This window comes from Haematobia irritans, chromosome 3 (assembly GCF_050003625.1).
Source record: "Haematobia irritans isolate KBUSLIRL chromosome 3, ASM5000362v1, whole genome shotgun sequence".
In the NCBI taxonomy this organism is placed as follows: Eukaryota; Metazoa; Arthropoda; class Insecta; order Diptera; family Muscidae; genus Haematobia; species Haematobia irritans.
Genome location: NC_134399.1, coordinates 163,557,136 through 163,573,252, shown reverse-complemented (window position 1 = coordinate 163,573,252; position 16,117 = coordinate 163,557,136). Strand labels below are relative to the sequence as shown.

General features: G+C 35.7%; 1 protein-coding gene and 1 non-coding gene across 2 annotated transcripts in view; one reads left to right on the top strand and one right to left on the bottom strand.

The window, feature by feature from the left end:
• The window catches only part of LOC142231262 (otoferlin-like), a 239,237-nt gene that overhangs the window by 73,524 nt on the left and 149,596 nt on the right, over nucleotides 1-16,117 (top strand). The window contains exon 4 of the mRNA XM_075301878.1: nucleotides 8,321-8,391. Within this exon, the coding sequence (XP_075157993.1) occupies nucleotides 8,321-8,391 (71 nt within the window). The remainder of the gene's footprint in view (nucleotides 1-8,320; nucleotides 8,392-16,117) is intronic.
• TRNAR-CCU (transfer RNA arginine (anticodon CCU)) lies at nucleotides 14,267-14,339 on the bottom strand. Its single transcript has one exon. It is a non-coding gene; the product is annotated as a tRNA-Arg (tRNA).

The window sequence follows — 16,117 nt, the reverse complement described above, 5'->3', positions numbered from 1 at the left end:
AGTAAGTCAGGGCAAAACTCTGGCTTTTGACACCATATAAGTCCAAATCGGGCGAAAGATATATATGTGAGCTATATCTAAATCTGAACCGATTTTAACAAAATTTGACACACTTAACGATACTATTAAACGTACCCCTTGGGCAAAATTTGAAGCAAATCACGGCAAAACTCTGGCTTTTGTGGCCATATAAGTTCAAATCGGACGAAAGATATATATGGGAGCTATATCTAAATTTGAACCGATTTCAATCAAATTTACCAAGAATTGGTAGAATGTCAATTCTACCCTTTGTGCAAGATTTCACGAAGATCGGTAGTAAACTTTGGCCTCTGTGGTCATATGAGTCTAAATCGGACGAAAGATATATATGGGAGCTATATCTAAATCTGAACCGATTTGGCTGATATTTTGCAAGATTTTCGAGATTCATAAAATATTTGGTCGTACGGTATTTCAAGAAAATCGGTTGATAAACACGCTAACTATGACCAAATCGGGGATAAATATATATGGCAGCTATATCTAAATCTGAACCGATTTTTTCCAAAACCAATAGCGATTGTCTCTGTCCCAAGAAACGGTCCTATGCCAAATTTGAGGACGATCGAACTTAAATTGCGAGCTTTACTTTGCGCACAAAATTACATATACAGACAGACAGACAGACATACGGACATCGCTAAATCGACTCAGAATTTAATTCTAAGCCGATCGGTATACTAAAAGATGGGTCTATGGCCACTATTTCTTGGCGTTACATACAAATGCACAAACTTATTATACCCTGTACCACAGTATTGGTGAAGGGTATAAATATGGGAAATATGAAGCGAAGTAAATTTTAATTCAATTGTACAAAAGAGCATTTATGATTTATCAGGCGATACATGTATTCGAGATATAGGACGTTTTTAGTAATATTTAAAATTTTTGCTACTCATCAGTGGCGATTTTACAAGGATATTGGTTAGATTTCGTCAAGATATGTGGTCACGTGTGGGTTGTGATATATTATTTGGTCAACTCGGGCGACTACGAGCCTTATTTAGAACTCAACCGTTCTGTGGAAATTCTGGCATTACAGTGTTTAGGATATGACTATGATATGGGGAAATCATCACAGAATTTTTGGGAATTTTGGCCATATTTCTATAAACCGGAAAAACGAATATATAAAGGCTTTATCTAAATCTGAACCAAACTAAATCAAGCTTGACATATTTAAATATCATATTAAATGAATTCTCTATGGAAACTATCCAGTCGATTGGAGGAAAATCCCATTGAAAATGGGTTTAAAATATGAAACAATCTACCATATTTCCACAACTATGGTGTATATATATGGAAGCTATATCTAAATCTGAACCGATTTTGACTAAATTTGACATGCATAGGTAGAATATTAATTCTGCTATCTCTGCAAAATTTAACGTAAATGGGAATATAACTTTGGCCCCCGTGGTTATATGAGTGTAAATCGGACGAAATATATATATGGGAGCTATATCTAAAACTGAACCGATTTAAACCAAATTTTGACACACTTACCGAAACTGTTAAACGTACTCCTTTTGCAAAATTTGAAGCAAGTCGTGGCTTTTGAGGCCATATAAGTCAAAATCGGCGAAAGCTATATATGGGAGCTATATCTAAATCTCAACCGATTTTAACTAAATTTGGCACACATAACGATACCATTAAATGTACCCCTTGTGCAAAATTTGAAGCAAATCACGGAAAAACTCTGGCTTTTGATGCCATTAAGTCCAAATGGGACGAAAGATATCTATGGGAGCTACATCTAAATCTGCACCGATTTCAATCAAATTTACCAAGCATTGGTAGAATGTCAATTCTACTCTCTGTGCAAAATTGCACGAAAATCGGTGATAAACTTTGGCCTCTGTGACCATATGAGTCTAAATCGGACGAAAGATATATATGGGAGCTATATCTAAATCTGAGCCGTTTTGCCTGATATTTTGCAAGTTTTTTGAGGCTCATAAAATATTCGGATGTATGGAATTTGAAGATCATCGGTTGATAAACACGCCAATTATGACGAGATCGGGGATAAATATATATGCCAGCTATATCTAAATCTGAACCGATTTTTTCCAAAACCAATAGCGATTGTCTCTGTCCCACACGCAGAGAAGGAATATGATCACCTCAAACATGTTTCAAGAGCAAAATGTTATTTTTGTATGGTGACCATGTAACATGTTTGTCACTAAAATGTTATTTTGTCGTCAAATATAACCTGCTTGCCGAAATCAGATACATGATTTCCAAGAAAATAACATGGTTGCGAAAACCATGTTACATGGTCACCACCCAAAAATAACATTTTGCTCTTAAAACATGTTTGAGGTGATCATATTCCTTCTCTGGGTGCACAAAACGACCCTATGCCAAATTTGAGAACGATCGGACTTAAACTGCGACCTGTACTTTGCACATAAAAATACATGAACAGACGGACGGACGGACAGACAGATCGTTAAATCGACTCAGAATTCAATTCTAAGACGATCGGTATACTAAAAGATTGGTCTATGGCCATTATTTCTTGGCGTTACATACAAATGCCCAAACTTATTATACCCTGTACCTCAGTAGTGGTGAAGGGTATAAATATATGGTTTCATATCGGTACACACTACTATGTTTCCTTTTTTTTCACGCATATAACAGAAAATATAACTAACCATCAAAATCAATTGAATTATCCATTCATTCAAGTATGTTTTGAAACTTACAACATTTCTATACACACATTGTAAACCACATCTATATTACATTTCACTCAAGCCCAGCCATCAAGCATTGGTTTATATGAGAATTCGTTTTACAATTTTGGGTCAAGTTCAGAAATGAAGTGGTGTACTGTTGCATTTGTTTAGGTGAACCTCAGTGGTAAACATGAAACGAGAAAAAAGATTTCCCAAATGTTTTCAAGGTAAACATGTGAATTTGTTGCCCCTAGTATACAAAATGTCCGGACTTGATAACGGTACAGGATACTGATGCCAATAGCAAAATACTTGTATTACGTGAAATCATTGAAGTACATTTAGTTTAAAGACATATGCCATTAATAAGTGTTGATAAACAGTATAGTATGTCTATGGCAATATGTTGAAGCAACATGTTGATTAAAATTAGGATTTGCCGTACGGTATACCTTTTACTTTTAAGGTTGTGGGATTTTTTTATACCCACCAGCATAGAATGGTGACGGGGGTATAATAAGTTTGTCATTCCGTTTGTAACACATCGAAATATCGATTTCCGACTATATAAAGTATATATATTCTTGATCAGGGAGAAATTCTAAGACGATATAACGATGTCCGTCTGTCTGTTGTAATAACGCTACAGTCTTCAATAATGAAGCAATCGTGCTGAAATTTTGCACAAACTCGTCTTTTGTCTGCAGGCAGGTCAAGTTCGAAGATGGGCTATATCGGTCCAGGTTTTGATATAGTCCCCATATAAACCGACCTCCCGATTTGGGGTCTTGGGCTTATAGAAATTTGAAATCTAGAGGTATTTTATGATCATAAAGAGGTGTGCCAAAAATGGTGAGTATCGGTTCATGTTTTTGTATAGCCCCCATATAGACCGATCTCCCGATTGTACTTCTTGGGCTTATAGAAACCGCAGTTTTTACTCAATTTACCTGACATTGGAAATCTAGAGGTATTGTAGGACCACAAATACGTGTGCCAAAAATTGTGAGTATCGGTCCATATTTTGGTATAGCCCCCATATAGACCGATCTCCCGATTTTACTTCTTGGGCTTATAGAAACCGCAGTTTTTATTCAATTTACCTGAAATTGGAAATCTAGAGGTATTGTAGAACCACAAATACGTGGGCCAAAAATTGTGAGTATCGGTCCATGTTTTGGTATGGTCCCCATATAAAACGACTTCCAGATTTGGGGTCTTGGGCTTCTAGATACCGTAGTTTTTATCCAATTTGTCTGAAATTGGAAATCTAGAGGTATTTTAGGACCATAAAGTGGTGTGCCGAAAATGGTGAGTATCGGTCCATATTTTGGTATAGCCCTCATAAGAACGATCTCCCGATTTAACTCCTTGGGTTTCTAGAAACCGTAGTTTTTATCTGATTCGCCTGAAATTGTAAATATTCTGGTATTTTAGGCTCACAAAAACGTGTATCGGATTAAGTTTTTATCGGTCCATTTGGTAATGCCTCCATATGGACCGACTTTACTTCTTGAGGGTGTATAAGGCGCACTGATCATGAAAATTGCTTGAAACTCAATGTAAAATTTCCAGATTTTACTTCTACATGTTTAAAATTTCAAATCAAGACGTTATTTTATAATTTTCTTGCACACTTACAAGAGATGTTAATGATTCCTCTAAAACTCAAACAAAAATGGTTCTTATAAATCCCGAATCTGATATAGTCCTCATAGGTGAAATCTTTAAATTTATCTTCGGGAAGTGTCCTCAAGACCTCCTGAAATTTCAAAGGAAACCCTAATATTTGGTTCATGGTGGTGGGTATTTAAGATTCGGCCCGGCCGAACTTAGTGTTGTATATACTTGTTTTAACTGTGAATATTTTACTGTGAATATCATTCTCTGGAACTCTTTATTCATATTTGGGGTTATCTAACATGTTTGTATGGTTAGTTGAATATCGTGAAATTTGATATCCTGTACCGCATTTCAGAAGGATCGAATGAAAAATAAATGTTCAAGACTGGCATCTGCTTAATTATAAACTGTAACGAACTTATATTTGTATGATTTCTTGGGGTATGTAGTGACACCACGTACAGAATATCAGATCTGAGGATCGTTCAATGGACCAAATTTGTGTGAATATTGAGGATGAAGATGGATATTTTGCAAAGAATTTGGGGCGGTTCGTATGAAAAATAACCTTTCAGGATGCCCAAGAAATCGAATATGGGGATCGGTCTACATTAGGGCTAATTAAATTGGGAGCCACCGTGGTGATAATGGTTAGCATGCTCGCCTTGCATACACAGGGTCGTGGGTTCAAGATCAATATCGACCACACGCCAAAAAGTTTTTTAGCGGTGGATTAAGCCACTTCAGTAACGCTGGTGACATTTCTCAGTGTTTAAAAGCTTCTGTAGGGGGTTTCACTTCAATGTAGAACGCCGTTCGGATTCGGCCACAAAAGGAGGTCCCTTGTCATTCAGCTTTACATAGAATCAGGCAACACTCAGTGATAAGAGAGAAATTTATCACAATGAACTGAATAGTCTAAATGAGCGTGAAATATCGGGCTGCCACTATACATAAATTAAGCTAGGGCTAATTATAAACCGATATCGACCAAATATGTTGTATAAGAGATTTTGTTCTATGGACGTTGGGGCAATTCTGCATTTTATACAATTTGGACCCAAGTCCCCACGAAATGATTTCAGAATTGTAAAAATTATACTAGTCAACCTGAGTAAATGTATAAATTAGCGCTTAGGGTTCCAAACATTTATTCCTCTGAGTATTTCTAGCCCAAATTCTTCACTTGCATTCTATGGTATGCCGTGGAACAAAGAGAAACAGAGTTTTATCTTTTTTAAACTTGACGATTCGCTGTGTTTTTATACCCTGCGCCACACTGTGGAACAGGGTATTATAAGTTAGTGCATATGTTTGTAACACCCAGAAGGAGACGAGATAGACACATGGTGTATTTGGCAATAATGCTCACAGTGGGTCGATACAACCTAAACTGAACACTATTGATTTTGGAAGAAATCGGTTCAGATTTAGATATAGCTCCCATATATATCTTTCGCCCGATATGCACTAATATGGACCCAGCAGCCAGAGTTTTATACTGATTTGCTTGAAATTTTGTACAAACATAACACTTAGTAGCCTAACCTAACACTTAGTAGTATAGTCAAGTGTGCTAAATTTGATTGAAATCGGTTCAGATTTAGATATAGCTCCCATATATATCTTTCGCCCGATATGGACTAATATGGTCCTAAAAGCCAGAGTTTTGGCCCAATTTGGTTGAAATTTTGCACAGGGAGTAGATTTAGCATTGTAGCTATGCGTGCCAAATTTGGTTGAAATCGATTCAGATTTAGATATAGCTCCCATATATGTCTTTCGCCCGATAAGCACTTATATGGACCCAGAAGCCAGAGTTTTATCTCGATTAGCTTGAAATTAGGCACAAGGAGTACAATTGGTAGTATAGTCATGTGTGCCAATTTTGATTGAGATCGGTTCAGATTTAGATATAGCTTCCATATATATTTTTCGCCCGATATGTACTTATATGGCCCCAGAAGCCAGAGTTTTGGCCCAATTTGGTTGAAATTTTGCACTAGGAGTACAATTAGTAATATAGTCATGTGTGCCAATTTTGATTGAAATCGGTTCAAATTTAGATATAGCTCCCATATATATGTTTTCTGATTTCGACAAAAATGGTCAAAATACCAACATTTTCCTTGTTAAATCGCCACTGCTTAGTCGAAAAGTTGTAAAAATGACTCTAATTTTCCTGAACTTCTAATACATATTTATCGAGCGATAAATCATAAATAAACTTTTGCGAAGTTTCCTTAAAATTACTTCAGATTTAAACGTTTCCCACATTTATTTACTAAAATTGTGTTCCACCCTAGTGCATTAGCCAACTTAAATTTTGAGTCTATAGATTTTGTAAAAGTCTATCAAATTCAGTCCAAATTGAGTGATATTTAAATTTATGTCTTTGGGACAAACCTTTATATATAGCAACCAACACATTTGACGGATGTGATATGGTATCGAAAATTTAGATCCATAAAGTGGTGCAGGGTATAATATAGTCGGCCCCGCCCGACTTTAGACTTTCCTTATTTGTTTTTTTTTTAATAATGCACCAATAGAAAGACTTTTATTTAAACCTTCATTGTAAACCTGGTTTATTATACGGAGCAGATTGGGGATATATCAATGCTGACATCACTGTATATGTTTATTACAGTGATTTATTTTAAAGAAGTCGCAAATAGATTTTTAAACTAATCAAAAAAAATCAAAAATTTCAAGGCGACTTTTTGTATCTTTCAAAATGGACTCAACGTCTTTTGATTGAGTCAAATGTACTCAACGGTTTTTATTGATGGTCACAATCGACTAACGTACTTCTGATAAAGATTTAAAACTCTATTGTATACCGCTCTTTTTATTCCAACAAGTCATAAAAAAGTGCCAAAAGTCGAAAGTCGTGACGTTAAAAATCAAATGTTGAATAATCGCAAAAGTCACGACTTCTAAATATATAAAAAATGGCCAAAATCGATTTTCCAAATTTGGGAAAACGACCAATTTTTAATCTGATTACAATGCCTTATTTTCTCCTAGATAAATGTAGATCCCAATCTCCAATTAGAAAATGTGGTAACCCTCCCAAATCACCTCAGCAACATTATACCAAACTCATATTAGCAACATCAACACAACTTATTCGGCAACATGAACATACCACCCTAATTTCATGTATATTCACTCATGCTTAGCACACATTATCCATGGCAGCTTATTAAGTTGATGTTAGAAACGGAAACAAGGTTCCTGCCATCAACAGCATCCTTGAAACGTGATTATTTTTAAAAATCCATAAACAAACACATTCACGCCATGTATGCTACGAGGCGAATGCACTTCAACAAAATAACATCTCTTAAAGCCATTCGGGAAATGTACTGTCAAAGAACCCAAAATAGTGCAAATCTCACGCTGTGATTAAGTGATAAGTACTGACATTAGTTGGATGGTGTAGACGGGCAGTTTACTTGTGGCAATTTCGTTTTTGGATTAGCATGAGATAGAATTTGTACTTCATGTTGAATTTAGATGAGCATATTCCATTGAGAAATTGTATTAGCAATGTGGCATTAATTTGTAGAGATATATATGAGTAAGAAAACAATCAAATTACATTTGTTGGAGTATATTGGGTAGTCGAAGAAGACCTTTAGTGTTTTGTTCAATAGATGCCGTTGAAATTGTCTATTTCCCGAGCTACCAATCGCCAATGAACTAAACATTCATCATCAAACTTTTTGAAGCATTTAAAAATTACATAGAAGTTGGTTATTACATGAACTGTCTGTGATAGGGATATAAAGTTGAAAATCGGCTAATCGACTTCTTATCAAAAAACAAAAAAAAAAAAAAAAGTGGAATGTCGAATTCAACTTTCAATCGATTCTTTTAAGTCGATATTTCTCTTAATTTTTTTATTGGATTATCATTGAATTGCTTTAAACTTTGTTTTATTTTTACAGGTCTTATACAAACTGGATTTATCCATGTTGAAGATTATATGGTGGATATAGCAACAAGTAGATCTTTACCGGTAAGTTTTGATGAATATTGTCTGATATCTTATAGATGTGTGAGCAAATTAAACTAAGGAACGATTCTAGTCCCTTAACCCCCACTAATTCCCTACCAAAAAAAAACAAACATTTTAGAATTTTCTATGTATTTAAAATATTTATTTGTATTTATTTTACAACATAGTTGATATATAATTACATTTAAAAAATTAATTACCCATCTAAAATAGCAACTCAATGGGTTTATAATTCTATTAAATTAAAAAAAATATATACCGTCAAAAGTTCGGTCGGGCCGAATTTTAAACAACCATGGGGGTTTGATGACAGATACCCCCTAGCAGATCAGTTCAGTTACTACGCTTCTCGAAGTTAAATTTAAAGTTTCTACATATGGACACTAAATTCACACAAAAAAATATTTTTTGTCTTCAATCACGAAATTAATTGACCCAATTAATTTTTAATTGAAATGTCTTCAATCACAGAAATGATAGTATCAATTAAAAAATTAATTGAAAGTCAATTAAAAAATTAATTGATCCAATTAAAAAATTAATTGATACTATTAATTTTTATACCATCCACCATAGGATGGGGTGTATATTAACTTTGTAATTCCGTTTGTAACACATCGAAATATTGCTCTAAGACCCCATAAAGTATACATATTCTGGGTCGTGGTGAAATTCTGAGTCGATCTGAGCATGTCCGTCCGTCCGTCTGTTGAAATCATGCTAACTTCCGAACGAAACAAGCTATCGACTTGAAACTTGGCACATGTAGTTGTACATCAGGTCGGATGGTATTGCAAATGGGCCATATCGGTCCACTTTTACGTATAGCCCCCATATAAACGGACCCTCAAATTTTGCTTGCGGAACCTCTAAGAGAAGCAAATTTCATCCGATCCGGCTGAAATTTGGTACATGATGTTAGTATATGATATCTAACAACCATGCAAAAATTGGTCCACATCGGTCAATAATTATATATAGCCCCCATATAAACCGATCACCAGATTTGACCTCCGGAGCATCTTGGAAGACCAAAATTATTCTGATTCAGTTGAAATTTGGTACGTGGTGTTAATATATGGTATCCAACAACCATGCAGGAATTGGTTCCTATCAGTCCATAATTATATATAGCTCCCTTATAAACCGATCCCCAGATTTGACCTCCGGTGCATTTTGGAGAAGCAAAATTAATCCGATCTGGTTGAAATTTGGTACGTGGTGGTAGTATATGATACTCAACAACCATGGCAAAAGTGGTCCATATCAGTCCATAATCATATATAGCCCCCATATAAACCGATCCCGAGATTTGGTTTTGGAGCGATCCCCATATTTCAATTCTGGCTCTCTACGTACCGTGCAAAAAGTCCATATCGATTCGTAATTATTTGTAGACTTAACTACACACAAAAAAAAATTTGTTTGATTCAATCACGAAATTAGTTGATCCAATTAATTTTTAATTGAAATGTCTTCAATCACAGAAATGATAGTATCAATTAAAAAATTAATTGAAGGTCAATTAAAAAGTTAATTGATCCAATTAAAAAATTGATTGATACTATTATTTTTGTGATTGATTTTTGTTTCAATTAAAAAAATTTGTTGAATCAATTAAATTTTTAATTGAATATTTTTTAAAACTCAATTAAAATTTTAATTGGAAAAATTTTCGTGAAATTTTTTTGTGTGTATACATACCTTTTTTGTCTATTATATACCACGTATGGACTAACTCACAATTTAGAAAACGATGTTAAGAAGTTTTAAGACAGTCTTTCGTAGAAGTTTTAAGGCAGTCTTTCGTAGAAGTTTCTACGCAATCCATGGTGGAGGGTCGAACTTACGGCCGTATATACTTGTTGTTATTGATTTTTGTTTCAATTAAAAAGTTTGTTGAATCAATAAAATTCTTAATTAAATATTTTGTAAAACTCAATTAAGACTTTAATTGGAAAAATTTTCGTGAACATTTTTTCTGTGTTGGATTTAGGAACCATAAGAACCATTTTTGTTTGAGTTTTAGAGGAATCTTAAAATTCTTGTTGAAGCGCGCTGGAAAATCTAATGAAAGATCGTCTTTCATATGATTTGAAATCTAAGTTCTATAAATTTTGACCCGCATTACTCGAATGGGTACGGCAGCCCTGACTAAGATTGCGATTTCTAGAAACGATGGAGAAGTGCAACTCGGAAGATGGGTTCATATGAGGGCTATACCAAAAACATGGATCGATACATACAACATTTAGTATATCTCAAGAGCTAAATCCATTTTGGAAAAATTCTACATTTTTAAAATTTTTTGGGTCACACATTTCAGACAAGCGTTAGAATGCATTAAAAATGCAACAAAAAAATGTTTATTTGACAAAATATTACAAAATTTTTTAATTCACATCGTAAACAATGAATTCGGATCGAACCTTAAGAAGTGATTCAAATTCAGTGCAACGGCTGTTGGAATGGTAGACGTCCATCCGATTCTACCTATGAATACTAGATCAGATTTATGAGAAGCAATTTTGTTTGAGTTTTAGAGAAATCATAAACATATCGTGTATAAAGGGTGATACGGTCAAAATTTGGTCAAGGGAAAACGCTTGTAAATCGGTGAAATCGTTTATTTAAAAAATCAAATTAAATTTCTTTTTCAAGTTCAATTAGTATAAAATTCAGGAAAAATATTCAGTTAGGCTTTCGCTTTTCCAAATCCGAATTGCCGGGCCTCACGCTTGACACCTGCCATCAGATTTTTTACAGCCACCTTGTCCACCTTCTTCGCCGCAGAAAGCCAGTTTGCCTTGAACTGCTGCTCGTCCTTAGCAGTTTTTTTGGTCTTCTTTAGGTTCCGCTTGACAATAGCCCAGTATTTCTCAATTGGGCGGAGCTCTGGCGTTTTGGGAGGGTTCTTGTCCTTGGGAACCACCTGCATGTACCACTCTATGGCCTTTTTACCGTAATGGCAAGATGCCAAATCCGGCTCTTCTTGCTTTGACGGCATTTTGGCAACTGAAGAGTGAATTCCAAAATCAAAATAGGAGCAACATTCTACACACACCTTCAAAATGAGGGGTGTTCAGGTGTTTTAAATGCAAAATTGAAAGAAATACGTCAAGTTTATATTGACCAAATTTTGACCGTATCACCCTTTATGATGAAATAACGGGGTATAATAAGTTTGTCATTCCGTTTTTAACACATCGAAATATCGATTTCCGACTATATAAAGAATATATATTCTTGATCAGGGAGAAATTATAAGACGATATAAGCATGTCCGTCTGCCGCTATTGTCTGAAATTTGGCACAGGTTCGTGCTTTGTGTGCAGGCAGGTCAAGTTCGAAGATGGGCTATATCGGTCAAAGTTTTGATATAGTCCCCATATAAATCGACCTCCCGATTTGGGGTCTAAGGCTTTTAAAACCCATAGTTTTTATCCAATTTGCCTGTAATTGGAAATCTAGAGGTATTTTAGGACCATCAAAAAGTGTGCCGAAAATTGTGCTTAACGGTCCATGTTTTGGTATAGCCCTCATATAGACTGATTTCCGGATTTTGCTTCTTGGGCGTCCAGAAACTGTATTTACAACCCGATTTGCCTGAAATTGGAAATCGAGATGTGTTTTGGGACCAATATATCGAAAATGGCTCGTATCGGTCCATGTTTTCGTACATCCCCCATATATACCGATATCCAGATTTTATTTCTTGGGCTCCTAGAAACTGTATTTACTATCCCATTTGCCTGAAATTTGAAATCTAGAGGTATTTTATGACCAGAAATAGGTGTGCCGAAAATGGAATGCATCGGTCCATGTTTTGGTATAGCCCCCATATAGACCGATTTCCGGATTTTGCTTCTTGGGCGTCCAGAAACTGTATTTACAACCCGATTTGCCTGAAATTGAAAATCTAGAGGTATTTTAGGACCAAAGATTGGTGTGTCGAAAATGGGGTGTATCGGTCCATGTTTTGGTAAAGACCCCATATAGACCGATCTCCCGATTTTACTTCTTGGGCGTCTAGAAACTGTATTTACAACCCGATTTGCCTGAAATTGGAAATCTAGACGTGTTTTGGGACCAATAAGAGGTGTGTCGAAAATGGTTCGTATCGGTCAATGTTTTCGTACAGCCCCCATATAGACCGATATCTTTTTTATTTTATTTCTTGGGCTCCTAGAAACTGTATTTGCTATCCGATTTGTTTGAAATTGAAAATCTAGAGGTATTTTAAGACCACAAATAGCTGTGTCGAAAATGGGGAGTATCGGTTCATGTTTTGGTATAGCCCCCATGTAGACCGATCTCCCGATATTACTTCTTGGGCGTCTAGAAACTGTATTTGCTATCCGATTTGTTTGAAATTGAAAATCTACAAGTATTTTAAGACCACATATAGATGTGTCGAAAATGGGGAATATCGGTGCAAGTTTTGATACATCTCCCATATAAACCGATCCCCCGATTTGGGGTCTTGAACTTCTAGAAACCGTAGTTTTTATTCGATTTGCCTAAAATGATGTATTTTAGGACCACAAATAGGTGTGGATAAAATGGGGTGTATCGGTCCATGTATCGTTGTAGCCCCCATATAGACCGATCGCCCAAATTTAATTCTTGGACTTATAGTATCCATTGTTTTTATCCAATTTGCCAGAAATTAGAAATCTAGAGGTATTTTAGGACCATAAAGAGGTGTGTCGAAAATGGTCCGTATCGGTCCATGTTTCGGTATAGCCCCCTTATAGACTGATCGCCCAATTTTAGATTTCGTAGTTTTTACCCTATTTGTCTGAAATTGGAATTCTAGAGGTATTTGAGGAACATTAAGAGGTGTGTCGAAAATTTTGAGTATTGGTCCATGTTTTGGTATAACCCCCATATAGACCTACCTCCCGGATTTATTTCGTGGGCTGCTAGAATCTGTAGATTTGATCAACTTTGCCTGAAAATGTAAACATACTGGTATTTTATACCCTCAAAAATTTGTATCGCATTTATTTCTACCGGTCCATTATGTAAGACATTGATTGATCGACCGATTTCACTTGAGGGTATAGCAGGAGCACTGACCATAAAAATTGCTTGAAACTAAAATTTCCAGATTTTACTCCTCGTTATCATTTAAATAATGGCGGTCAAAATGTATGGAATTAAGATTTCAAATCAAGGCCTTTTTCATCATTTACACGATATGTTTATGATTTCTCTAAAATTCAAACAAAATTGGTTCTTATAAATCCAGAATCTGATCTAGTCTTCATAGGTAGAATCTTTAAATTTATCTTCGGGAAGTGTACTGGTTGAATTGATCTGCTTGGGAGAATATCTATCATCAAACCCCCTTAAATCCTACATATATTATCAAGATACCCGCACCGACGAAGAGTTTTCAAATCAATTATATTTGATTCATGGGTATTTAAGATTCGGCCCGGCCGAACTTACTACTGTATATATTTGTTGTAAGTGATTTTAAAGTTGTGCCTTTAGAAGTACTTCAAAATTTGTTTTATGGGAAGTCCATGTAGAATGTATCGGTTCTGCGCCAATTTGCACCACTTCCGCATACAAAAAGAAAATTTTCACTACTTTTTTGGCGACGCTTTTTTGCTAGGATGTTCATTTTATGTAAATTTAAATGGACAAAAAATATTTCTTTATGACATGTTATAATCTCCTCTATCCGAGTTTAGGTTTTTCATACTTCTTATTTAATAATTACTGCCAAATAAAAAAATCGATACTTTATTTATTTCACATATACAAGATTTTAATCTTATAATTATATATAGGAGTACTAAAGGCACATTTAATAAAAAAAATAATTTAAAATAAGATTAAAAAAAATAAAACTATCTAACTTTACCCCAGATGGGACTCGAACCCACAATCCCCGGCTTAGGAGGCCGATGCCGTATCCATTGGGCCACTGGGGCAGTTGAGCGCATAGCAACTAAGTGCACTTTATAAACACATCAATGCCATTCACGCACATTCACCACACATAACTGTAACCAAACCATCACAAGTTCTATTCTTAGAATATCTCTCTCCCTCATTACTTACTCACCATGCTGGTAACAACAGCCAAATAACCAAATGTTAGCTGCCGGGTAAGAGCACCACAATAACAGCAACAAGAACAAACAAACAACAGATAAGAATACTCTTTCATTTCATTGTCGTATATACATATGTAGTCATGGCGATGACAAACAAACCACAACTGAAACATGTTTACATACCCACTTACCAACCGACATACATACGTTCAGTGTGTAAACGGGCACATATTGGCGGGTTGTATAAAAGAAGATATTCTTTATTCAATACTCACCGAAGTTATAAATAAACCAGAAGGAAATACAAAAAAGTTTGTTTGAATAAAAAACAAAAACAACGCATGCGAGTCTACGTCACCGCATAAACCATTTGAATGAGATTGCTAAAGAGCATTTCAAAAGAGAAAGTTTGCCGGTTGTTAGTAAAACAGAAATTTGACGCATTATTTGCGAAAGAGTTCAAAGGTAAATATAATAAAAAACTCAGAGAAATGTTGTTGAAGAAAAAAGCTTACAAAAGGTTTCATACAGAAATCTGGGCTGGCCAACATATCACACGCTATTATGAAGAGTTAGTTAGTAGTGCGTTATAATAAAAATTTGTTGATAATTTTTAAGAATTTGTTCATTATTTTAAACTTCTTCATATATTTTGGGAAATCTATTTCGTCACCCCAAAGTAATCCCCCAGTCTCAATACACTAATTGCGAGGTTTTTTTATACCCACCACCATAGGATGGGGGGTATATTAACTTTGTCATTCCGTTTGTAACACATCGAAATATTGCTCTAAGACCCCATAAAGTATATATATTCTGGGTCGTGGTGAAATTCTGAGTCGATCTGAGCATGTCCGTCCGTCCGTCCGTCCGTCTGTTGAAATCACGCTAACTTCCGAACGAAACAAGCTATCGACTTGAAACTTGGCACAAGTAGTTGTTATTGATGTAGGTCGGATGGTATTGCAAATGGGCCATATCGGTCCACTTTTACGTATAGCCCCCATATAAACGGACCCCAAAATTTGGCCTTGCGAGGCCTCTAAGAGAAGCAAATTTCATCCGATCCGGCTGAAATTTGGTATGTGGTGTTAGTATATGGTCTCTAACAACCATGCAAAAATTGGTCCACATCGGTCCATAATTATATATAGCCCCCATATAAACCGATCCCCCGATTTGGCTTGCGAGGCCCCTAAGAGAAGCAAATTTCATCCGACCCGGCTGAAATTTGGTACATGGTGTTAGTATATGGTCTCTAACAACCATGCAAAAATTGGTCCACATCGGTCCATAATTATATATAGCCCCTATATAAACCGATCCCCCGATTTGGCTTGCGAGGCCCCTAAGAGAAGCAAATTTCATCCGATCCGGCTGAAATTTGGTACATGGTGTCAGTATATGGTCTCTAACAACCATGCAAAAATTGGTCCACATCGGTCCATAATTATATATAGCCCCCATATAAACATATCCCCCGATTTGGCTTGCGAGGCCTCTAAGCATAAGCGTAGGAAGGCCTCTGGGGAGGGGGCTTAGACCCCCCCAGAAAAAATTTAGCCCCCCCAGAACTTGAAAACCTATTTACGATTTTACATTTTTATAAAAATTAAACAAGCACAAAGTTCCGCTAAAGACCTTCATGCACA